Here is a 27138-nt window from a genome sequence, read left to right as displayed (position 1 = left end):
ACTTTGATACGTTGCCATATGCTGGCTAAATCGTCAAGGTGTGACAGTGGCTTAAGACGATAAAGACGAATTAACAAATTGTACTTTGAAAATGTTCGATGTACATTGAATGCACAATGTTCGATGTACGAGTATCAAATGGTCGTGTAACATGTGGTAAAGTTTAAATTTTCTCCGTTGAACGGTTTTCAATGTACACTTTACAAAATGCAGACACATACCTACATGACATACCTACACGACATTCCTAGATGACATACCTGCATGACATACCTACACGACATACCTCCACCACATCCCGACACGACATACGCGAACAAATTGCTTAACCCCACCTTTCACGTCGCACGCACAGGGAATTAGATACGTGGCTTGGTGTCAGGTACCATGTAAACCTGTATAAACTATCTCCTCCCTCCCCCCCCCCAGGTATCCTGGTGAGGAGGGTGTATGATATGGACACCCAGCAGGATGAAGAACAAAACCTGTCAAAGGGGGGAGGATCTCCTTGTGACCCAACAGCCATCCATATCTCGTGCCCACCTGTGTCTTTGGACGTCGTCCTGCAGTTAGGTTACTTTTTTATATTTTAAGGAGCTTGGTGGCAGGATTTGCACTCTGGACACCGTAAAACACTTCACTTTGCAAATAAAAACCAACAAATGCAAAGAAAACTGACAACCCAGTCCATTGGAGCAGCTCCTGTGCTGCTGCCCTTCCGATGAACTCTCGGACCTCTCTGGATTGGGGCAAAGCCTTCGGGACCTTCACTCTGATGATAGGAGGGAAACCACTGGGTAACCCTCCCAGGTTGGATTGGGGTAGTGTGTGTCAGGGTGGTGCAGAGGTGTCGTCCACCAGACGGAGGTCTCCTTGGGTAAACCTGAGGCAGTCCCTTCGGGTGGGTGCCTGGCAACATCAGTATTGCAGCATTTTCGGAGGTTCGGAGACCAGATAATGGTTAGATCATGGCGGGTGGTTACACCTACTATTGGTCTGGTCACTCTGATGGTTCCCATGTCTAAGCAGTTGCAGTAGCTGTGTCCAATAAGTTAACTCCAATGATAATTGAGGTTACACTGATTAACGAGGGTATTATGAGATGAAGGATTCGTCCCTCCTTGGATGTCATTTCCCTGGTCTCTGTTTATGCTCCGACTGAGGAGAGTGATCTCACAATGAAGGATGCATTCTATGCCACGCTCGAGTCTGTGGTTGATCAGTGCCCCAGGCGAGATACTTTTCTAGTCTTGGGGGATTTCAATGCATCGACTGGAACTGATAGGGATGGTAATGAGACATATGTTGGGCCCCACAGGCCTGGAGCTGTGAACCAGAATAGCACCAAGTTCCTTGATTTTGCAAGAAGTCATGGACTTGGGGTGGCCGGTTCATGGTTTCAGCACCAGCAGGCTCATAGCTGGACTTGGTATTCCAACGCTGGCGGTGTGGCAAAGATTGACCATGTCCTCGTTGATGGTCACTGGAGGATGATCCAGAACTGCAGGGTCCACCGAAGTGCTCAGTTCCTCAATACCCACCACAGGCTTGTGGATGCAACTCTGAAGTTTCAGCTTAAATCTGGGAGAATGGTAACATCCCAGCCCAGACTGGATGTTGGGAAGCTCAGGGTAGCTGAGGAGTTTGCAAACAGGCTGAGTGAGGAGTTGGGGGTTCTGGGTGCTTTGGAGAATACTGAGGAGTTGTGCAGTGCCTTCAAGACCACCATCATTGTTGTTGCCGATGGATGTCTTGGAACTCACCGTAGGGTGAAGAAGAATGCTGTCTCTCAAGGGACACTGGATACCATTGACCAGTCGCAGGGCCAGGCTGAATGGCAAAGCTGAACTGTTCAGGGAGTTGAGGCGTAAAACTGTACGTGCGCTAAAGGTGGACAAGGAGGCCGATGTGCGAGGAATCTGTGAGAGGGTCGAGCATCACCTGTGGTCAAGTGATTCATCACCTGTGTTGGAGGCGACACTTTGGTGTGGAGTGTTGTCCAATGGGGATCAGTGGAGTGCTCGTCACACTCCTGATGAAATATATGAAATATTGTGTGTGTGTGTGTGTGTGTGTGTGTGTGTGTGTGTGTGTGTGTGTGTGTGTGTGTGTGTGTGTGTGTGTGTGTGTGTGTGTGAAAATGCTGTGTAAGGGCCAAGATTTTACAAATATCAATTTCTAGCTTCTGTAGTCAGAATATTTTTAACATTCAAAGTCGAGGCTCATGGAAGAGCTAGAGCACAGAACAGAAAAAAACAATGCTTGGTGGGGGAACACATCAACAACAGGGTGTGGGGACAACACGGGCACTTGGAGAAGGAATCGGAATGGGGGAGATTGAGAGAGCAGGGTGAAGGAGGAAGGAAGATACAGGGGGTGAACTAGCAGATACTAGCTCAAATACACCAAGATGAGGAAGGGTAAATTGGGGATGAAATGAAAATCAGAAAAAGGGAGATGGGGGACACAATGACCTGGAAAGGAAGGGGTGGGGGGTGTACTTCAGGAGAGTTAATGAAGGTAGGAAAGATCATGCGTGTGGATGGAGGATGGATGACCTGAGATGGTGGTGAACAACCATTTTGAAGCTGAGAAGGGAAGAATGAGATTCAACAGAATAAGGAAGTTGGTTCCACAGATGAGATAAAAGAGGAAGAAATGAGGGTGTTGGGCACTGAACCTGAATTTTGGTAGTTTCACCAGAAGTGGGATACTGGCAGACCATGTGCTTCCTGGTGCAGCTGGGGAGGGTCACAAGGTAGAGGGAACTAACTGGAAAGGCAGTAAAAAGCAGAGACCACAAAGATGCTTGTGAAATGGAGTAAAAACCTTCAAGGTCCATTTATACATGCTTTCCCTTTGCTGTTCTACATACCAACACCAATATGTGCAGCTTGTACTCGGCGGTGTGGAAGGAAATCCTTAAATGAACCCACATCTCGAACCTGGTCATGCCCTTCATCTTGGGGGTGACCAGTGTTGAATTGGGTAGTTTGTTGCAGGCGTTTATCGACATATCTTCCTTGGTAATGGGGCTTTGATCGATCACGACTCGTGATGCAACCTGTTGTTCAAGTGTCCAAAACACATTGGATCAAAAGTGAAGACTGATAACATACTTTGAAATGTTTTACTTTTTGAAGGGAATCAACAATGAGGTCATCTCCAGGTACGAGACTCATGGTAAGATAGCCTCAGCATGCACACTCACCTCTTGAGCTGTTTTGGGTTTGAATCCCAACCAAGCTGTAAGCTTCCATCCTGGTGTTTCACATGTTGGGAGATTAATCAATACGTGTGACATCCCTTGGACGTTAAATGGGATGTCTCGTCTGCCGGTAATAGATGGTGGATGTTGAAGATCCCCTGGTCTCCTCCGTGAAGAGTAGACGAGCCATCCCCAGCATCTCAAACAAATTATAAATTCCTGCTCGAACCTACACGGGGGCACAGCATCAGCAGTACTGTTATTCCCCTGCAAGAACAGGTGCTAACGTGCAGCCACATGCTGCGTACGAACCACGACGGCCTCCAAGTCTATCATTCCCAGCTCTGTCCATCTTTCCTCATACAATTTGTCTGATACACAGCATACCTTTGCATTTTCTAAATGTTGTGTACAGGTGCTTAAGCTAGTACACCCATATCCAGCATCGCCCACAATCTGTACGGCTCGTCTCCCCCCCCCCCCCAAGAGTCTTTTAAGTTGACGAGTTAATGCATTTAACTGGATGTGTATTCTAACCGTTAGTTAATCTTTATTATCCAGAATATAGCAACAGATAGAGTCCAAATTTCCATGTCTTCCTCAAGAAACTCATCCTCCGCTACCCTTCGCTGCTCTTCAGGTACAATACATTTTACCCCTGAAGAGCCCAATATTTTGTACCTTCTTCACCTGATAAGCCAAGATCTTAAATTCCTTTAAATTTGGACCAATATACCTGGTGTTGACTTAATGGTTAGGTTGGTGGGCTTGGGATCCTTGGATCCTGAGTTCAAATCCCACTGGCTGTTGAATTAATAGCAGGTGGGGTTAACTCGGCTCGTCATCCTTCCGAGGTCGGCAAAATGAGTGCCAGCTTGCTGGTATCCTGTGTCAGAGTGACGACCCGTCCAGGATTGTTCCCAATAGCCAAGGAGACTGCTTCGGCAGCACCAACGCTCTGCACAGAGTATAGTCCCAATGGATGGATGGATGGATGGATGGATGGACCAAAGTCCTTTCCTCTCAGTCACAAGATTTTGAAACTCTTGAGTTTGTGCAGTAATCCTCTCAAATTGAATTCCCATTTAGTATCTACGTCCTACTTCCCGTGTATACATCGATGGTCCTTAAAGGAGTTTGGAGAATGGATAGCAGGCTCTCTTATGAAGCATGGAGGAGCCAGAATCTTGACATCACAGTGTATGCAATGTGCAAATCACCAAATCGTGAGCAATAACTTTAATGAGAACTACACATCCTGCTTGGTGATACAGACTTGCATATTTAAAAACGACTTGTGTCATCTGCTCCTGAGAATGCTGGTGGATCCTCTCCAGGTGGAGCTCCTTCGCGAGGCGGTGATACTCTCTGTGCTATTTGAGCTGTTGGAGGATGCCACTGCTTGCAGGACCACTGGCTATTCCGCTTCCTTCTCTACACGTGACCCTCATCTCTGGAGTTGGGTTAGACCACTTTCCTCGAGCTTGGAATCGACGTCGTCTGCATCAGACATTTTCTTTCCTCGAATGCAGGCCATGGTGAGCCTGTGCTGTCCTTTCAAAGGCCCCTCCTCCTTGGATAAGAGATGAATATCAAACAAAGGTACAGGGCTGGGTGGTGCAAATGAATGGGGGTACTGGTACATACGAGGAACAGGACAAGGATAGAGAGACAAAAAAAATGGACAGGTGTAAGTAACCTTTGCATAGCGTTGTAATTATAAAAACAAACACATGATTGCAGAAATGTCAACCAATCCCATGAAAAATATTAAAATGGTGGGTGGGGGACAGTTGGGAGGAATCCAAACATACCTAATATTCCAAAAAAAAAAACTTGGCTTGATTACAGGAGAGGTCGTCGTGAAATCAAATGGGTAATCAAACACAGGTAAAGGACATTTAGACCATCATGCTAATATCCCAGCCCTCTACTTGCTGTAGGTAATACCAATCGTGCAGTGAACCCCAAGCGAGGCCTAAATGCAGTCAAAACTGGCAGGTCCAGGTCCTCATCCAAAAAACACCATGTTTATGGAAGTCCATCATTCTGCTCTGAGCATGAAGTTGTCGAACTGGCCGTTCTCAAAGGACTTGGTACCGATGGCGACCCAGCCGTTGGTGGGCTTGTCAGGTGTGCTTCCACGCCAGAGCAGACGTCCATCCAATGTACAGGAAGTAGCATTTCCCTGTGAGGCACCACCATTCAGATAAACAGTCACATACTCAACATTAAAAATCATTGTGCAGTATTGTTTGAGCTGTACAGAATGTTTGGGAAGTACAATATGTTGTCTTCTGATTAAATCCGTCAGCAAAGCGAAGGGTAAAAATGCCCAGTGTGTATGTATAATCGCTGATGGATGTTCACCATATCATTTGCCCGAGGACATCTTCCATCTGCTTGGAAGTCAGCTGACATCACCTTGGTCAGCCAACTTCTTAACGGCCACAATTATTCCCACATTCTTGCAGGGTTGGCTGTGGGAAGTTTGGCTCAAGTATTTCACAAGCCGGCTGGCCAGGCCTGATGTTCGACGAAGGTTCGGGCAGGAATTTGTAATTTGGCCAGTGTGCCGCAAATAGCTTGCCTACTATTGGAGAAGGATACTGAGATATTTAATATCCACCAACTAACGCTGGCAGATGGAACTCCAGTTTAACGTCCATCCGAGGGACTGCACACACATTGATGAATCACCCTGCCTGTGAAACACTAGGGTGACAGTTTATAGCTGGGTCGTTGATTGAAACCCAGGCGAGACAGCTGAGAGGTGAGTGTGCATACCTCGAGGGCACCTTGCCAGGCCCATTTCAACATGCAAAAAGGTGCCGTTCTTTGGTATACAGATCACCTTAACATTGTCTTCTTCCTTTGGACTGATTTCAGCAGCCATTGTAGTGTATCAGGTGGGTGGGACAAGCCTTAGTGCAGACCTTGCTTAATGTTAATGTTCCTTTAAAAAAATAAAAATCAGCAAATTCATGTTCCAAGGCTTTGGTGGATAAATGGTCAGAGTGTCTGCTCTGATTTTGGGAAGTTGGTGTGAACCCTGGCTGAGTCATACCAAAGACTTTTAAAATGGTAACGTGCTGCTTCCGTGTTTAAGGCTCAGCACTTAAAACAGATAGAGTACACACATCGATGCCTCGCCTTCATGTGGAACATTGACATTGCAGTTTAGAGCTGGGCCGAGATTCAAACCTTGGCGAGACAGCTGAGAGTTGAGTGTGCGTACCTCTCAGACATCCTGAGACCCATCTTAATCATCCAAATTTGCTGCTCATATATGGCTGTGGAATGAAAGAAAGAAAGAAAGAAAGAAATAAAATGAACATCACTTCCACTTCGCTGTGCAGCTCAGAGGTGTTCACTTATCAAGCTTAACAACTTATCAATTAAAGGAACTTATCAAGCTCTCAGACTCTGGAAAATCTTCTTATCTCTTTGCTGATGACTTCACGCTCTGCCGTACCATCTGTCATCCCTCAGACTGGCAAGCTGCAGCTTCTTCGCTCTCTGCAGATCTGGATAAAATCACAAACTGGTCCAACACGTGGAACCTTTCAACCCTGACAAATCTCACACACTCACTATGTCTCTCCAAAAGGACCGTTTGGAACCCCCCTCCCCCCATATAATTTCTCAACAATCCTGTGGAAGAAGTCCTTTCATTCAAGCTTCTGGGTCTCACTATCTGTCATGATCTTTCCTGCGAAAGCCACATTCCAAACCTGGCCTCCAAAGCCAGTTGCCGACTGGGAATCCTCCGTCGTGCAAAGTCCTTCCTTGGCCCACATGAGCTCCACCCTGAACTCACCTCCTTCTAATTCTCTGCCTTCCTTCCTGAAAGTTCCCTGTAATGTCCATCTTGTATACCCAAGTTCCCCACCCCATCCCTCTCCCTTCCACAGATCTCCTAATGTCTGTTCCCGACTGTTTTGTCCTTCCCACTCTCACCCCTCTTGCCTCCTGCCCCCTTTGCTGTGTGTTGTGTTACTTCTCACACGAGCCTCGACAATGTACACACAAAGAAAAAAAAGCTTCTTGTAGAGCACTCGCCAAGTGATTTAAGCACTTAAGTAAGCACTCCATGAGAAACCGTTGGTGAGAAACGGCTGGCTTGGCAAGCGCTAGGCTGGCTGCTTGGTACCTGAACACACCCATTTTGCTTTGGTTTGAACCCCCATTAAATTTGAGTGTACTAAAACATTTTGAAAATTTAGAATTATTCTCACTCAGATTTCATCATCACCGTAATGCATCTTGTTAACGTTGTTTAAACTTTCCTTATTTGTTTTTCATCAGTCAGAATGATTATCGATTCGTGCGAGTAAAGTCAGAATGATAAGTAACATGACTTATGTACACATGTGCTATTTAAATTAACAACATATCATTATCGGCATATGTACATCCAACCTTTGAATGACATTTGAAATTTATATAGCCAACATCACCTTCATAACCATCCTTGTTGATTACATCTGGATATAGCATGAGAGAGAAAAAAAAAAATCACTTCCGCTTCGCTGCAAAGGTCCATGTTGGATTTTTTGGTGGTTCAAACTTGCGTTTAAATTGAGGGAAATTAAACATTTTGAAAGTTTTGAATTATTCTCACACAGATTTCAACTTCAGCGTAATGTTTTTTTAAACATTCTTTATACAAGAGGAACAATCAGGGGCGCGAAACGATACGCATTTACAGAGAGAATTGGGGTTTCCCCCCCACTTCGAACCCTCTCCACCAGATATGCTACCTTGATAGAAACCATACTTGGGGTGCCTTAAGGCAAGATTCAAAATTTGGTTGGATTTGGATCAGCAGTTTTAGTTTTTGAAGTACAGTATATACAAACAAACAAACTAATAAATAAATACAGTATCAGCAGTTGTTTTGCACAATAAGACAGGTGTCAGAACTTCACTAGCATTTAAACATGACACTAACTCACAAGTAGTGAATGTTCAGCGATATTCATTCAAGACCTTTAATTCTACAATATTGTTCATTTGTGTTGGTGTCATTCACCGATGTCCAAATCGGTGTCTGTCCGGGATTCAGGTGAGTGAACTTCATCACGACTGTCAGAAGTAGCTGAAACCTGGTCTTGCACAATGTCGCTATCACTCTGAAAATTTGTCGTCCCCCGAGTTGTCGGCTCCTTTGTCCTCACTATGACTGGAGCCCTTTCTCCTCTTCTTCTTTGGAGGCTGTCGTGACGAACTCCTATCCTGGGTCAAGAACCAGTGTTTGAGACAAGACGTAGCATGTCCTACCATTGAAGGCAGAGGATGGGAAGAAACCAAAGATGGTTCCAGGCCAGTGTCGTTTATCTGCCCACAGTTCCCACCAAGTCCATGACTGGCTTGGATCAAGAAAAATGTCTAAACCAGGCACATATAGTTTTGTATTTGTACAGATGCTGGATAATTAACCACCTCGTGGTGCTTGACAATTGTAATAGTTGTATGATGCAGAGCTTCTTTATGGTTTTCAGCGATTGTTTTAATACTAACCTAAAACATAGTGGTATATTACCACCAGGATCTGTAAGGCAAAGCTAATTATCATCACACAGGTGATGATTATGATGCAGAAAAAGAAGAAGAAGCTCCAGCCACAGTTAGGACAAAGGAGCTGACTACTCAGGGGAGGACAATTGTTTTGTTTGTTTGTTCGTTTTAACACGAGATCGCATCGTTTCCCCTTTTTGTGTGATCTGCTCTCATTAAATTCGGAGCTTGGAGCGATATCTTCTATATAAAAGCAATTGAGAGGTTTCCTTGTTTGTGATGCTACTCCTCTGAGCTCCCAAGGTAAATCGCAACAAAACTTTATAGGATCGCTTTTCTTTTCTTTTTCTTTTTTTTAACCACGATGCACCTTACTTGGGGCTTTAAAAAGTACTTTTCTCACAATTCATAAATTTACTGTCACAGGAGGTGAAGGGGTGGGAGCAGAATGGGTGGGTGGGAGGGAGGAGGCAGGGGAGGGGTGCGGTGGGAGTCTGGAGGGAGGGAGATGGGAGGAATAACCACCGTTGAAATATATATTTATTTATATATATATATATATATATATATATATATATATATATATATATATATATATATATATATATATATATATGTATATGATGGCCGGGATTCCAGGTTTGGTACGAGGGGAAGCGCTCGAGTCCTTCTTGAACACCAGATCCTAAGGCCAGCAGCCATGAATAACTCCGCAGCTCGGCATGTTGTAAAACAATCACGAACGCCAATTGGTACCACAAATCCTGGCAGGGTTCCCACTACTTAGAGTTACCTTTTCATGGATAACAGCATCCTTGGGGGGGGGGGCTTGTGCCCTCAGCACACACTATGATTACTGCTGAGCCTCACAAAATTATCCGTGAGTGACGGCCTACAATTCGTGAGCGAGCGACGGCTCAGAGGAGTCGCCTACAATTGACGACTTGGGGGTTGGAATTGGGGTTGAGTTCTTGGAGTTTGGGGGAGTGAGGATTTGGGTACAATGGGTGCATGGAGTTGGAAGAGGGAGATTGAGACATTGGGAAGTGTGGGGGGGGTGACGACTTGGGGGTTGAGTACGGCAGTTGAAGATTTGAAGAAGAAAGGAGAAGGGGAAAACAGGGTTCACTTTGTGGAGGGAGGGCAGAGGGGACAGAGTTGGGATTGAGGGGGAGGGGGGGGGTGGGAGTTGAGAACATTTGGTTGGGAGGTGGCTTGAGGATTTGAAGAAAGGGAGAGGTGAGCACAGAGCTTGGGTGTGGTGGGGGGGGGGAGAGGCAGAGAGAAGATCGAGTTGGGAGAAAGTTTGAGGACTTAGGATTGTATGAGTGTGTGTGGTGGGGGAGGGGTTGGCGGCCTGAAGTCACATTTTACATAATGCAGAATTTCCATGAGTTCTCGATTGCCCCATTGGGTCTTTTTGGTCCTCGAGGTATTTTGTGTCCTCATTATTTTTAGGTCCTTGGGGTCGTTTGGATCCCCTGGGTCTTTTGTATCCTCTCGATATTTTGGATATTTTCGGTCTTCAGAGTCCTCCGGGTCTTTTTGGTCTGCAGTGTCTTTTGGGTCCCCAGGGTCATTTGGGTCTTTTAAGTCATGGAAGCACCTTCAACAGCAATTATAGCTGTGAGTCTGTTGGGATAGGTCTTTACCAACTTTACACACCTTGATTGAGTAATATTTCCCCATTCTTCTGTACAAAACAGTTCAAGCTCAGTCAAGATGTGTGGGGAGCGTTGATGGACAGCAATCTTCAAGTCAAGTCACAGATTTTTGATTAGATTTATGTCGGGGTTTTGCCTGGGCCACTCAAGGACATTTATCTTTTTATTTCTGCCATAGTGTAGCTTTGGATGTGTGCTTCAGGTCGTTGTCATGCTGAAAGGTGGACTTGCATCCCAATTTCAGGTTTCTTGCAGAGGGAATCAGATTTTCCTCTTGGAATTTTCTATATTTGGCTACATCCATTTTCCTTTCTATCCTGACAAGTGCCCCAGTCCTTGCTGATGATAAACATCCCCATAACATGTTGCTGCTGCCACCATGCTTCACAATAGGGATGGTGTTCTTTGGTTGATGTGCTGTGTTGGGTTTGAGCCAAATGTAACATTTTGCATTCAGGTCAAAAAGTTCCATCTTGATTTCATCAGGCCAAAACATTTTTGCCACAAGGCTTCACAATCTCGAGTGCTTTTTTGGATACTTCAAACATGACTCAAGGTGGGCTTTTTGAGTAATGGCTTCCTTCTTGCCACCCTACCACACAGGCCAGACTTGTGGAGTGTTTGGGATTTTGTTTTCACATGCACAGTGACCAGTTTTTGGCATAAGGGCCTGTAGGCTTTTCAAAGTTTCCATTGGCCTCTTGGTGGCCTCTCCAATCACTCTCCTCCTTACTTGGTCATGCAGTTTGGAGGGACTGCCTGATCTAGGCAGGGTCTTGGTGGTACCATATGCCTTCCACTTCTTTATGATTGTCTTGACTGTGCTCCAAGGGATAGTCAAGGCCTTCAAAATATTTTTATATGCATCCCCTGATATGTGCCTTTTGATAACTATCCTGGAGGTCTTTTGAATGCTCCTTGGGTCTCATGGTTGAGTCTTTACTGTGAAATGCACTACCCAACAGAGGAAACCTACAGGAACAGCTGATTTTGTTCCAAAACAATTAGAATCATTACAATTTAACACAGATGGGGGCCAATTAGCTTGGTGTGTGATTTTGCAGATGATTGGTTACATACGAGCTCACTTACAATTGCAATTATAAAAGGAGGGTGGACACTTATCCAACCAAGATATTCTAGTTTTGAATTTTAAATTCATTTTCTGAAATTTCTTTTTCACTTGGAAGTTGTGGGTTACGATGTGGAAATAAAGGTGGAAAAAGTTTCATTTAATGCAATTTAATCCAGGTTTTAAGGCAACAGAAGGTGAAAATTTTGAAAGCGGTTGTACAGATATATATATATATATATATATATATATATATATATATATATATATATATATATATATATATATATATATATATATATATATATATATATATATATATATATATATATATATATATATATATATATATATATACATATATATACATATATTTGCAGAAATGGCCCTTCGTGTGTTAATAAATATAGGATTAGCCCAGATCCCCCATTAAATGCATGTTTAGCCAGGTTGTTCGGTAAATGGTTGCTACATGTGTGTCGGGAAGGGTAAGAGGCTGTTCATTGTTCGTACATTGGTGGTGGACCGAGAGGTTCTTCTTCTTCCTTCCTCTCTCCAGATAATCGTCCCCACCCAGCGCTCTGAGAGGGGGAGTGGCCTAGAGAAGGAAGTGAAACTGAAGGGAGGAGCCAGTGGGCTTTGAGGCAAGCGAGTGAAGGAAAGGCAGTGGTGGATCTGCCGGGAGAGAAACTGAGCCTGAGTGTGCAGTCTGCCATTTGGCAGTAGGAGAGGATGAGCGTGCCAAGTCTGCCATTTGGCCGTGGGAGAAACTGCCTGCATGTCGAGTCTGCCATTTTGGCAGTAAGAGAGGCTGCCATTTTGGCAGTGGGAGAGGCTTCCTGCACGTCGAGTCGGCGATCGACTCTTATGAGGAGGTCCTCGACACGTTTGTCGATCCGCCTGCGGAGCCCAACACCTCGATTTGGCCTTGTCTGGTGAACAGGCCAGGCCTGGACTTGTATACTGGACCTTGGGAGAAACCAGCTGAAACTCACCATCAATCTTTCGCTCTGGTGCAGTCGACCTCGTGGGGTCTGAACGCGCCGTGGCTGCGTGCACGAGGGCTGCGACACATGGACGAGCGCCATTTTGCCACGCGGCGTGCTCGAGCTTGGGTGCTTGAATCCATGGACATCGGCTTGTCACGAGCCACATTCTAGCTTTTGACACTTTCCTCTCGTCCATGAAACATCACCAAGTACTCTGTGTCTTGTCTGCATGCTGTCCGTGTCTTGTCTGCATGTTGTTTAAGGCTTATCTCGTTAGGGTCCCCTTCGAAACCCGTAGCTCTCTAGTTAAGAATGGGTAATAGATTAATTATAACATTGTTGTGAATGCTTTGCTTGTGTTGTGCTTCCCCGATGTGTCCCCAATAAATCTGGCTGATTCGTATGAAGTTGCCGCTTTGAATTAATTTGTGCCGCGCCGAGGAACGATCTGCTCGAATTGAATATTAAAACCAAAATGGTTACAGACTGGCAGAATTCGCTCGGTCTCTGACAAAACCAGTCTGTAACCGGGGTCTCTTTCCCAACGAGTAAGGCCCAGGGGTACGTTGGTATCGTGATTCGAGACGCGTGACCCGAGGCCTGTGCCGAACCAGCCGGCGTTATAACCCCGGAGATGGCGCTGGTTAGGGTGGCGCCGAATCTGTAACATTTGGCTGTCGAGAGTAGGGTGCGAAAACCCAAACTGGTAACGGACAGTGATTGACATCACTCGTCTGAACCCCCCCCCCCCACCCCCGAACCGCAGCAATACATATATATATATATATATATATATATATATATATATATATATATATATATATATATATATATATATACACACACACACATGGGGTTATGAGCTGCCCAGGGAAATTCAATGCATTATGTATTGAAATGTTTTATTATTGAAATGTTTCACCTTCTAAGGATGCCCAGCATGCTCCCTTGGAGGTTGCTTGTCTTGCACGTTGATCCTCAAGCTGAGCCTGAGCCTGTGTCTGTTCTGCAGTCTCAGCTGACCTGGAGGCTGCTCATCTTGCATGTCGATCCTCAAGCCGAGCCTGTGTTTGCTTTGTCTCAGCTGACCTGGAGGTTACTTGTCTTGCATGTTGATCCTCAAGCCGAGCCTATGTCTGCTCTTGAGTCCCAAGTGATTTGTAGACTCAAGTGACTGCCATTCTGGTTGCACCTGATTTGTTTCTGCCCATCAGGGGTCTTTTTTTTGGTGGTTTGTGGCAGTATTTATAATGCAAGTAAGGTTGGTTAAGATATTTTATTAACAGAAGTGTTCCCTTGGGAGTTCCAAAAATGTTCCGGTGGGCATCTTACTGTGAAGATATCCGTGTCACGGTGGACTAAAGTTCAAAGAGCAACAGACAGATCGTACCGAGATTGCGAGGATTAGACATCGGGGAGAAACATGCCAAAGGAATACAAAGTTTTCATTTTTACCTTGCATACATATGACCTCAACATACGATCTTTGCAATACATATTATTTGATTGCTTCCAGGGGGAAAAACAAATAACAATAAAAAAAACACAGGCAGTGTATTAGCACAATACCCAATCAAGGCCGAAAGGATAATTATCGGATTTTCATATCTTTGAATTAAAAATTATTATTTTCAATCCCAACGCAGCGCTTGACATCCCTCTGCAAAGCAGAAAGAAGAAATGCAGAAAATGGAAGAAAAGGCCATGCAATGTTTAGTTGCACTGGTTCTTGTAGGGTGCGAATGAACACACACACACACACACACACAATATATATATATATATATATATATATATATATATATATATATATATATATATGTAACAAAACAACACAAACTTTTATATATATATATATATATATATATATATATATATATATATATATATATATATATTATACAGTACATAGGATGTGATTGGTTCTCCAAGCAACAGCAACACCATGATATCAGGATTATCAGTGGCACATTGGGCTACACTATGATCACTATGGGGCATCTCAGTGTGCACCAAATCTTACAGCCTGTCAAATCAAACCCAAGGGGTCAGATCACAGTACAACACAACGTGCCAGTGACGTCACCATTTTTCTGTCGGTTGGAGACCTGATTCTAATCATCTTTATTCCCAACCGCAAAACTGTCCTCCCAACAGTGCTATAGTAAGGCAATAGACCATGCACTCATGTGGCAGATGACGCTTGTTGGCCACAAATTGTGATGGGACTGGGACGACACACACACGCACATGCACACGCACTTCCATCTGCAGAAGACAATATTGAGCGTTTCATAGTTTTCCCAAATCCCAAGAGCAGGGTGAGTGTATTTACACAAACATACACGTTGATACAATTGTTATTTGCATTATACACATACCTTAACCTCGAGAGTAAGTGAATACCACTCTCCAGATCGCACACGAGCCTTGCCTTTTGCCAGAACCTTCTTTCCAGCTGCAGAAAATGAAGGAAACAGTGGGAAAAATAAATAAATAAAAGGATCAAAATTTGAAGCAGCAATAATCTATAATAATAATAATAATAATAATAATAATAATAATAATAATAACCAGAGTTGGTGCCAAAGCCACCCAATGCTCGCCTGTTTATACATTTATCGTTTTTAAAAGACTCGTCTAATAATTAATATTTTTTATAAAGCATTGCAGTGAAGTCTGATCCAAATAATTTAAAAGCAATATATGTATTTGTATATTGTAATCAGTAACAAGAGAGCAAGTGAGCACAATATACGCCCGAACAAGAAGGTATATACAGAATTGTGCTACGACATGGAAAACAGCATCCTGGTTGCCATGGCAACCACTTGAGATGACGAACGTATGTCGCCACACACCGTCTCCAGTCTGTACCTATGTACCAAATATGAAATGTGAAAGTTGAAAACTTTAGGAGTTACAGTGCGTACAGGAATGGATGGACGGACGACAGGTTTCACATAATACGCCCCGATATATATATATCGGGCGTATAAAAAAGTGTGGTAGATAAAAACATTAGAAAGGAAAAAATAACTTGCACCAAAAACTTTAACATTTTCACGCTCATGCTGACGCTCACGCCGGGGGTATCGCTATAGCTCTCTGTTCTTCGAACAGGCGAGCTAATAATAGGTATCAGTACAAAGTACACCACCCCCATGCCAAATAAATAAATAAATAAATAATCCTCAAGCGCGCAACTGCCGGGGCACCTTCGGCACCTGGTGATGCCACCTTGCACACATGGAGTCAGACTTGGGAGGGAGCAGTGTACAATCATTGATTGATTAATTGCAGAATTAAAATAAATAAATAATCAGCATAAAATAATTAATTCCTCAATAAATTGCTGAAGAGCATACCTCAACCACCACCATTTCATCCGAATGTGTCACTTTTTGAAAATCAAGTAATTAATCGAAAAAAGAATAATTAATCGATTAATTGATGAATCAATAAATCAAAAATACACTTTATAGCCAAATGACTTGGTCACTGTTGTGTCCAAATCTCAGCTTCCTAACTCAAAATATGCCTGAGATATTGCCAGGATGAGAAATAAAATAAATAATTAATAAATTGATAATAATCAAAAAAATAAAAAATAACGTTTTTGCCAAAGCACATCTTGACTTTTGTCCCCAAATTTCAGCCTTCAAGCTCAAAGGATGGCCGAGATATCGCCCGGACAAGCAAGAAAGGAGATAATTAATTGATTAATCAATAAATCAAAAATACCCTTTATAGCCAAATGACTTGGTCACTGTCCTGTCCAAATATCAGCTTCCAAGCTCAAAAGATGCCCGAGATATTGCCAGGATGAGGAAGAAAATAAAGTAATTAATAAATCGATAATAATTAAGTAATTAATCAATTAATCAAAAAATAAATACCGTCTTTGCCAAAGCACATCTTAACTTTTGTCCCCACATTTCAGCTTCCTAAATCAAATGATGGCTGAGATATCGCCCGGACAAACATATAAACAAGCAGTCATAGACTGGTACTTACGAAATCGTCAACTTGACCTCTGACCTTGTCTAATAAAAGCTGTCTCTAGAGAAGGTAGCGACGCAAACCAGAAGTTTCTATGATGATTCTGTACCAAACCATCAAAAATCGAATGTTTGACTTCACTGTGACCTTGACCTTTGACCGATTTTAACCAAAATCTAATCAGCGCTAGCCATCACCCTCCTGAATCACGTGGTGTAATTTGACATTGGTAGCTTCTTCCGTTCTCGAGTTATCGTGCCTACACACACACACACACACACACACACACACACACACACACACACACACACATACACACACACACACACACACACACACACACACACACACACGACGGAAGTCATCAATATACTTACGAAATCTAAAGATTTCGTAAGTAACAAGAAAACAGAGTAAAAACTGAGAACTCCCTTCCTTCATCACCCAGCGATGATGTCATGCATCGTCTTAAAATGGAATTTGGTAGGAGCGGTGGACAATAATAAAAGTACGTGTGTGTGTGTGTGTGTGTGTGTGTGTGTGTGTGTGTGTGTGTGTGTGTGTGTGTGTGTGTGTGTGTGTGCGTGCGCGTGCGTGCGTGTATCGATATTTATGTATGTGTATCGGTGTGTGTGTGTGTGTGTGTGTGTGTGTGTGTGTGTGTGTGTGTGTGTGTGTGTGTGTGTGTGTGTGTGTGTGTGTGTGTGTCAGAGTTTCTCCTCCATAATTCCAAAACCATGAAACCTAGTGTCTCAAAACTTTGCATCCACAAAAAGGGAACTCCAAGGGAGTGCAGGAATGAAAATTTGGTGTTTGGGTAAATTTAAACTCCACTTTTTGAAGACAATTACCTCATCTCATCATGAAACTAGAAGGGCACTCTTCGACATCACAACATCACCAAATATGCCTCCTCCCACATTATTACATCGTTATGCAGTACATACTTATACCAAGTTTGATTTGAATTTTTGAACCCACATTCAAAATATTAAATAATTCTGGCTGCCAGACCGTGTGTCCAATTAGGTTGAAATTTCAAACATGTATTCTGCATGCAGACTGGATCATAACTGTGATGTTTCATATCGATTGATGAAGCGGTTCAAGAGAAATAATTTCTCAAGATTTACATTCATTCCAATATGGTTGCCAGACCATGTGACCTATTAATTATTCGTGAACACCCTGATATCCCCACAAGGCTTGGGGAACATGTGGGTGACGTTTCCTCTCTGTCAATCATTCTGGAGAAGAAAATTTTTTTTAAAGGGGAAGCCCCATATGGGAACACTTTGAAAAATAACTGTCAATGATGTGTACGTCATATATGAATAGGTAATGGACCATTGGACCATTGGGCATTTTGGAAGCCTTGGAAATTTTAAAAATAATATCGATATACCAGTATGACCCCACCGGTATGTCGATATCGAAACCGATGGAGCCTATCTGGGCGATTCATAGGGAAAGGTAATTCATCAATGCGTGTGCCATCTCTCAGGCAGACATTAAACGAGGTATCACATCTGTCGGAATTTCTTCTCACTCCCCTCTTCATGCTTCCCACCCTGTCCTCTCCCTCTCCCTCTCCCTCTCCCTCTCCCTCTCCCCTCCTCTCCCCTACCACTTCCTAGCTCCCCCTCACACTCGCTCATTTTCCCTCCTCATCCTCCTTTCTCTCTCTCTCCCCAACCTCTCTCCTCCTGGAGTGCATGACGACGTGTGGTGAGGCGTTGCTCTCCCACCCTTCCTCTCTCTTCTCTCTCCATCTTTCTCCCCCACGCCCCTCAGTATTTCCATCAGCAAAGCGACGGATGGTGTTAGTGTCTAAATATGTGCACAATTGTGGTTGTCCAATCGATGAATGTTAGATCCCAGGCATCGCCAGGTACCTTTGTGGGAAGAGCGAGGGGAAGGAATGGGGTGCGAGTCCAGAAAGAGTGAGGTGGTCGGAGGCAGGGGAGGGGTGGGAGAAAGCACCTGGCATCGCTTTTGTGGAAGCTACTTTTTTTTTTGCTTTTGGCAATGCAGGCAGGGTACCTTTGCAAGAAAACAAATAAATGCACACCTTCACCTTCAACCTCCTGAAAGCCTTCATAATTGATGTGGTGGCAGTTCAACTGCGATTTGTGTTTACGTGTGTCCTGTAAAATTGGCACACATAGAGATGGTGAGATCAAACATGGAGTTCTATTCACTCACCAAGATCGTTCGTAATGGAAAAAGCACCTTCCGCCAGAATCCAGAAGTAAACGCCACGAGCAAATGCAATGTTTCCACCCCCGACATCCACACGCACAGCCACGAACACACCACCCGTGCCGGGCGTCTCGATGAGCACATCACAGGTAACTATGACATCGGTCCTGGAAAATGGCGAAATGTACACAGGAGAGAAGCTTCCACCATGAGGGACAAACCAAGACAAAATGGGTACACAGGGTTCGTTGTAGAATTAAACCCATCTCTCAGGATATAAATCTGGTTGAACTGGTATTGTATGAGATTCAAATGAATCGTTCAACTAGACCTTCCTATTCAATTACCATGTTACAATCGATTATGCATCTCGATGATTGTTCGAGTAAGAACAAATGTGTGCACACCAGCACGACAAACGGGCACTCTCAGATGGGTTTCAATTCCCGTGCTCTTAAGAGGTGCCAAGTGGTGTTACCCTCTTACCAATTGTGGTTGCCGATGACACTAATGGTTTGATCTGCGTCCATTTCCCAGGTAATTGGGCGCGTCGTTATGACCTGGCGCAGGGTGGAGATGTGGGACCCATGATCCGAAGAGTTGGTGAAATACTCAAACACCCCTGTTTGGTCGGCGAAGTTCGGTGCCTCACTGAACTGGGGAAACACTTCACGACCGGAGAAACAGATTGGAAAATACAATCACATTATGGCAACATACAGTGCAGTCTCTTTGGAATGAAACAGATACATTCTGTGATTGCTCGTTAAATTTAAAATAGTTATACAGAGACTCCTCCGAGAACACTCTGACAGAGGATAATCGCACAATACCGAGGCATTGAATGGATATCCTCCCACAACCAACCAATGAACAGATAATCCCATCATAACCGGCCAATGAACAGATAATCCCACAATACCCAGGCATTGAATGGATATCTCATCATAATCAGCCAATAAATGGATAATCCCACCATAACCAGCCAATGAATGGATAATCCCAACATAATCAGGCATTGAATGGATATCCCACCATAACCAGCCAATTAAGAGATAATCCCAACATAATCAGGCAATGAATGGACAATCCCAACATAACCAGTGAATGAACGGATAATCTCAGAATAACCAGCCAATGAATGGATAATCCCACCATAACCAGCCAATGAACAGATCATCCCACCATAACCAGCCAATGAATGTATAACCCCACCATAACCAGCCAATGAATGTATAACCCCACCATAACCAGCCAAGGAATGGATAATCCCACCATAACCAGCCAATGAACGTATAACCTCACTATAACCAGCCAATGAACGGATAACCTCACCATAACCAGCCAATGAATGGATAATTCCACCATAACCAGCCAATGAACGGATAATCCCAACATAATCAACAATGAACAGATAATTATTCCACCAAAACCAGCTAATGAACGGATAACCCCACCATAACCAGCCAATGAAGAGAATCCCATCATAACCAGCCAATGAACGGATAACCCCACCATAACCAGCCAATTAACGTATAATCCCACCATAACCAGCCAATGAACGGATAACCTCACCATAACCAGCCAATGAATGGATAATCCCACCATAACCAGCCAATGAACGGATAATCCCGACATAACCAGCCAATGAACGGATAATCCCACCATAACCAGCCAATGAACGGATAATCCCGACATAACCAGCCAATGAACGGATAATCCCAACATAATCAACCAATGAACGTATAATTATTCCACCATAACCAGCCAATGAACGGATAATCCCGACATAACCAGCCAATGAACGGATAATCCCAACATAATCAACCAATGAACGTATAATTATTCCACCATAACCAGCCAATGAATGGATAATCCCACCATAACCAGCCAATGAAAGGAAAACCCCACCATAACCAGCCAATGAACGGATATTCCCACAATAACCAGCCAATGAATGGATAATCCCATCAGAACCAGCCAATGAAGAGATAATCCCACCATAACCAGCCAATGAACGGATAACCTCACCATAACCAGCCAATTAATGGATAACACTGAACAACAAATTTCAAAAAATTTTTTTTACTGGAGATGTGTAAAGTGATTAAGACTAATTTGGGTACGCTGATTTCAAAAATCATAACCGTTTTGCTGTATCACGTCAGGATTTTCAGGAACAGAAATATTCCCATTGCCTAGAAGTCAGGATTTCAATGAAATTTACATATGTCTTTAACATGTCTATTTCGTACAATTGTTGTTAACTTGTGTTATATTTCTTTCTTTCAGATAAAGATGAGTAGGCGTTCCTGTACCAATCATCCTGACAACTTCTGTTATGTCTGTGGTCGGTATACCAAAAAAGATCAACAGCGAAGTATATCTACAGCAGTGAAAATGAAGGCCGCCTACTTTCACTACTTCGGGTGTAAGGTGGGGGACCAAGAACAGAGCTGGGCACCACACATCTGCTGCACAAGCTGTCACACAACCTTGACTCAGTGGTTGGTGGGCAAGCGCACGAGCATGCCATTTGCGGTGCCCATGATATGGCGTGAGCCGCAGAATCATCATGATGATTGTTATTTCTGCTGCACAAGCATCGCCGGCTTCAACAAGAAGAATAAAGGTCACATCAAGTACGCTGACTGCGTCTCTGCTCGTAAACCTGTGCCTCATGATGACGAGAACCCCGTTCCAACACCTCCAGGTGATCAGAACATAGCTGTAAGCAGTGGTGAAGAGGATGGTGATGATGAACCTTTTGAACCCGACACTCAAGAATCACACCTTCTGAACCAGGGAGACTTAAATGATCTTGTAAGAGATCTCTCGCTGTCAAAGGCAAAGGCAGAGCTGCTTGGATCAACGCTGCAGCAGTGGAATCTACTTGAACCTAACACCAAGATATCCTTGTTCAGAGCACGTTACAGAGACATGGCTGAGTTCTTTGAGATGGAAGACATGATGACATTCTGCAGTGACATCAACGGTCTGTTGAAAGAACTTGGGTGTGATCACGATCCTGCACACTGGCGCCTCTTCATCGACTCGGGGAAGAACAGCTTGAAGGCTGTTTTGCTCCACAATGGCAACGAGAAACCATCAGTCCCACTGGCTCACGCGTTCGGCATGACAGAGACCTATGAGACTATGCGGCAGCTGCTTGATTCCATCAAGTACAATGACTTCAACTGGTACATCTGCGGAGACTTGAAAGTGGTGGCGCTGTTGTTAGGGCTGCAGTCAGGCTACACGAAATACATGTGCTTCCTTTGTCTCTGGGATAGCAGAGACGACAAGAATCACTGGACGAAGAAAGATTGGGAAGAGCGAAAAGAGCATGTACCTGGTCGACACAACGTGAAGCATGTCGCCCTTGTCGACCCAGCCAAGGTTTTCCTTCCACCACTCCACATACAGCTCGGCTTGATGAAAAGTTTTGTACGGGCAATGGATCTGAATGGGCGTGGGTTTTTTGTTTGGGCTCAAGGAAAAGTTTGGCAACACCTTGTCGGAGGCCAAGATCAAGGCTGGTGTCTTTGTTGGACCGCAAATCCGACAGATTATGAAGGACGAAACTTTTCCGACAACTCTAAACCCCAAAGAGCTGGCAGCGTGGAGGAGCTTCAAAGCTGTGACGGACAACTTCTTGGGGAACGAGCGCGCGGACAACTATGAAGAAATAGTGCAGCAGCTGCTGGAGTCCTTCAGGAAACTTGGCTCCAGGATGTCCCTGAAAATCCATTTCCTACACCAGCACCTGAACTTCTTCCCTGAAAACTTGGGAGCAGTCTCGGACGAGCATGGCGAGCGATTCCACCAAGAGATTTCACTCATGGAGACGCGTTACCAAGGGCGGCACAACCCGAACATGATGGGCGATTTCTGCTGGTTCCTGCATCGTGAAACTGACACAGAGCAGCACAAACGCAAAGCCAAATGCCTAAAGCATTTTTAATTCCATTCTAGTGGAGTTTTTCTGTAATTTCTATAATTTTGAAGCATTCATGATGAAATAAATGAATAAATGAATTTTTGTAAATTTCATTGAAATCCTGACTTCTAGGCAATGGGAATATTTCTGTTACTGAAAATCCTGACGTGATACAGCAAAACGGTTATGATTTTTGAAATCAGCGTACCCAAATTAGTCTAAATCACTTTACACATCTCCAGTAAAAAAATTTTGTTGTTCAGTGTAATCCCACCATAACCAGCCAATGAACGGATAATCCCGACATAACCAGCCAATGAACGGATAATCCCGACATAATCAACCAATGAACAGATAATTATTCCACCAAAACCAGCCAATGAACGGATAACCCCACCATAACCAGCCAATGAATGGATAATCCCATCATAACCAGCCAATGAACGGATAACCCCACCATAACCAGCCAATGAATGGATAATCCCACCATAACCAGCCAATGAACGGATAATCCCATCATAACCAGCCAATGAACAGATAATCCCACCATAACCAGCCAATGAACTTATAATCCCACCTTAACCAGCCAATGAACGGATAACCTCACCATAATCAGCCAATGAACGGATAATCCCGACATAACCAACCAATGAACGGATAATTATTCCACCATAACCAGCCAATGAACGTATAATCCCACCATAACCAGCCAATGAACGGAAAACCCCACCATAACCAGCCAATGAACGGATAATCCCACCATAACCAGCCAATGAACGGATAATCCCACCATAACCAGCCAATGAACGTATAATCCCACCATAACCAACCAATGAACGGATAATTATTCCACCATAACCAGCCAATGAACGTATAATCCCACCATAACCAGCCAATGAACGGAAAACCCCACCATAACCAGCCAATGAACGGATAATCCCACCATAACCAGCCAATGAACGGAAAATCCCACCATAACCAGCCAATGAACGTATAATCCCACCATAACCAGCCAATGAACGTATAATCCCACCATAACCAGCCAATGAACGTATAATCCCACAATAACCAGCCAATGAACGGATAACCTCACCATAACCAGCCAATGAATGGATAGTCCCACCATAACCAGCCAATGAATGGATAATCCCACCATAACCAGCCAATGAACGTATAATCCCACCATAACCAGCCAATGAACGGATAATCCCACCATAACCAGCCAATGAACGGATAATCCCACCATAACCAGCCAATGAACGGATAATCCCAACATAACCAACCAATGAACGGATAATTATTCCACCATAACCAGCCAATGAACGTATAATCCCTCCAGAACCAGCCAATGAACGGAAACCCCACCATAATCAGCCAATGAACAGATAATCCCACCATAACCAGCCAATGAATGTATAATCCCACCATAACCAGCCAATGAACGGATAACCTCACCATAACCAGCCAATGAACGTATAATCCCACCATAACCAGCCAATGAATGTAGAATCCCACCATAACCAGCCAATGAACGTAGAATCCCACCATAACCAGCCAATGAACGGAACACCCCACCATAACCAGCCAATGAACGGAACACCCCACCATAACCAGCCAATGAACGGATAATCCCACCATAACCAGCCAATGAACGGATAATCCCACCATAACCAGCCAATGAACGGATAATCCCACCATAACCAGCCAATGAACGGATAATCCCACCATAACCAGCCAATGAACGGATAATCCCACCATAACCAGCCAATGAACGGATAATCCCACCATAACCAGCCAATGAACGGATAATCCCACCATAACCAGCCAATGAACGGATAATCCCACCATAACCAGCCAATGAACGGATAATCCCACCATAACCAGCCAATGAACGGATAATCCCACCATAACCAGCCAATGAACGGATAATCCCACCATAACCAGCCAATGAACGTATAATCCCACCATAACCAGCCAATGAACGTATAATCCCACCATAACCAGCCAATGAACGGATAATCCCACCATAACCAGCCAATGAACGAATAATCCCACCATAACCAGCCAATGAAACGATAATCCCACCATAACCAGCCAATGAACGGATAATCCCACCATAACCAGCCAATGAACAGATAATCCCACCATAACCAGCGAATGACCGGATAATCCAAACAATCAGCCAATGAACAGATAATCCCACAATATCTGAAATAATCACCTGAAATTAGTTTAATTTGTAAAATGATTGGTTAATCATGCGGCCCAGTGACCCAGATGCAGAATGGAATTTGTTGGTAATTCGAGCACCAATGAGTGCAAGTCAGAATCACCTCACCGACATCAAAGTTGTCTCCATACAACACGGGGAAGGGCTGTGGTCCTGGTGGGTCGGGATGCTGCCCGTGCCTCCCCGTGGCTACGCTTGTAACCGTGTAGATCTCGTCAATACCCAGCTCAAGGGTAAACGTACCCTGGTCTACCTGCGTGGTAAACCCACCAACGTTTAAGAACAAGCAAAATCAAGGAAAAGGAAACTACCAAAGCACAGGAGATTAGGAGCCAAGGTGTAATATCTTAATGTGAGTGTGACGGTGTTTCTCTCAAAACACACCGTCACACTCGTATCAACACATCACGTGAGAGTTTGCGTTCAAGCCGCATCACAGTGTGCTGTCAAAAGGTGAGAAGCATGGAAAGATGTCCAGGAAAGGTACATTTCTGGCTTGCCTTCACGGGTGGGCGTTGCTGAAAAAGCACACTCCGAGATCCATCGTACTTCAGCTTGGAATACCACACATAGAGACTGGTGTAGAGCGCCTAGTGTGGCACAACAAAGGACTCAAAAGGGAAAGAGAAACAACAACAGGACTCCATGTCATTGTGCATTTATTATTATTAAGTCGGGGGAATGTGGTCGAGACTGCATCCTCATGGATAGCACATTAAAGTGTTGAGGGTTAACCATGATGTGATGACTGCTATCACATGGAGGAAGTGGACCCCCACCTGAAGATCATTAATGAGCCTGCTTGTTTGGCTTTCTTTTTTTTGTTTAAATCGCAATCCTGTTGTGATAGCAATTCTGCTGCAAATATATTGGTTTCCAGAAAATTCTTGCAACCTCGAGAATGCCAGTACCATGCAACGCTCATGCGGTTTATAAAAGTGGCGTCAAATGCACAGCAAATGCTCAAAACAGCACAAAGCAACTCCAGAAAGTGATACTTGTGGAAGAGATACCAGATGTGCCGATACATTGCACAGTCAAATCAAACTCCACCGGCTACTTGTGGAAGAGATACCAGATGTGCCGATACATTGCACAGTCAAATCAAACTCCACCGGCTTCTTGTGGAGGAGACACCAGATGTGCCGATACATTGCACAGTCAAATCAAACTCCACCGGCTACTTGTGAAGGAGACACCAGATGTGCTGATTCATTGCACGGTCAAATCAAACTCCACCAACTGTCAAGAAAACTCTGTTGGTCCACTTTTTGGCAATTAATTCACAGAATTAATGTAACGCAGGTTCTCCACCAAGAGGGAGAGCAACCCAAATGAACAAAGCAGAGTACTCACGAACGGTGGCGGTAGGTGGAAGACTGCCGTCTGAGGAGACACGTCATAAGGAGACAGCGGTGGGCGTATGCACCGTGAGTGGTTGTAGCTCTGAGGGGAAGAGGGCACGACATAGTGGCGATTACATTTCGAGTCGACAGACATTTAAACGGTATAAATGTACACCGTGGTGAGGGACGTCAAACTCCGAGAAACATTGTCACCACCGTGACGACCAAATAACCCGTTCCCATTCTATCAAACCCGCAAGTGGTGCGCGCACACACCGCACGACATCACGAGGACTTGCACTCGTGAGGCCCGAGACAAGACCCTCAAACAAAAGCATGGCGTCACGGATTCATCAGCATTTGCAAAGAGATGTAACGCAATTCCACACGTCTTGTGGGAAATCCCCATCACCATCAACTTCATGTTCCAGTTTGCGTTGACCATCCCACAAGTTCTCATCATCTCTTCCACTTGCTGAGATTTACTCGGACGTTTTGGGGGAAACATTCGATTCAATCCGTTGCGGAACCTCATCGAGAATGTCAAACCCTATGCCAGCCGTTATGGCATTCCTCAAACTGCAGTATTTGTAAAAATGTTGATGGGCCTCATCAAACACAAAGTGCAATCTGTGATGTGAGATCGAGACGAGTGTAACTGCACTCAGCCTTTTAACTCCTCAAAGTGACACACTCAGCCAAATCAACTTTGACAGGACTATCGACGAACTCATGGCTGCAAAGTCCCGCAAATGTAATTTTACAGCCTGATGGGTTTACTTTTGTGGTTCTTTTTTTGTCGCTTTCAGTTAGTCTGGTTTGGCAATCGATATGTTCCAAACATGCAACGATTAAATCTCTCCCATGGTGCAGTGCGTGCTGCTCTTTCACAAAGCTGGATGTTGCACACGTACGAGCACTCCAACATTTAACCACCTGGATTATCTAAGGCTTGACCAGGCTCG

The 27138-nt window shown here is 44.2% G+C and overlaps 3 protein-coding genes across 4 annotated transcripts in view; 1 reads left to right on the top strand and 2 right to left on the bottom strand.

Moving 5' to 3' along the window:
* The window catches only part of SLC49A3 (solute carrier family 49 member 3), a 39849-nt gene extending 36184 nt beyond the window's left edge, over window positions 1-3665 (bottom strand). The window contains exons 1-3 of the mRNA XM_085849017.1: window positions 3212-3665; window positions 2876-3064; window positions 2681-2741 (exon numbers count right to left, since the gene is read on the bottom strand). Coding sequence (XP_085705143.1) covers window positions 2681-2725 — 45 coding nt within the window. The 5' untranslated portion in view covers window positions 2726-2741; window positions 2876-3064; window positions 3212-3665. The remainder of the gene's footprint in view (window positions 1-2680; window positions 2742-2875; window positions 3065-3211) is intronic.
* LOC147016196 (uncharacterized) overlaps window positions 1-23986 on the top strand; it is a 142726-nt gene extending 118740 nt beyond the window's left edge. The window contains exons 2-3 of the mRNA XM_085849200.1: window positions 20950-22129; window positions 23913-23986. Coding sequence (XP_085705326.1) covers window positions 20956-22129; window positions 23913-23986 — 1248 coding nt within the window. The 5' untranslated portion in view covers window positions 20950-20955. The remainder of the gene's footprint in view (window positions 1-20949; window positions 22130-23912) is intronic.
* Window positions 4904-27138, bottom strand: part of GALC (galactosylceramidase) — a 50657-nt gene continuing 28422 nt past the window's right edge. The window contains exons 11-17 of one of the 2 annotated variants that reach the window (XM_085849012.1): window positions 26184-26273; window positions 25328-25417; window positions 24936-25080; window positions 19144-19324; window positions 18661-18824; window positions 14835-14911; window positions 4904-5396 (exon numbers count right to left, since the gene is read on the bottom strand). In XM_085849012.1, coding sequence (XP_085705138.1) covers window positions 5253-5396; window positions 14835-14911; window positions 18661-18824; window positions 19144-19324; window positions 24936-25080; window positions 25328-25417; window positions 26184-26273 — 891 coding nt within the window. In that variant the 3' untranslated portion in view covers window positions 4904-5252. Of the gene's footprint in view, window positions 5397-6459; window positions 6502-14834; window positions 14912-18660; window positions 18825-19143; window positions 19325-24935; window positions 25081-25327; window positions 25418-26183; window positions 26274-27138 lie in introns of those variants that run through there. The other variant, XM_085849013.1, reaches the window with a different exon arrangement.

Source organism: Eptatretus burgeri, chromosome 12 (assembly GCF_056783735.1).
Source record: "Eptatretus burgeri isolate ZD-2024b chromosome 12, Ebu_testis_v1, whole genome shotgun sequence".
Taxonomy (NCBI): Eukaryota; Metazoa; Chordata; class Myxini; order Myxiniformes; family Myxinidae; genus Eptatretus; species Eptatretus burgeri.
The sequence above is the reverse complement of the archived record's forward strand: the minus strand, read 5'-3'. Positions and strand labels throughout refer to the sequence as shown.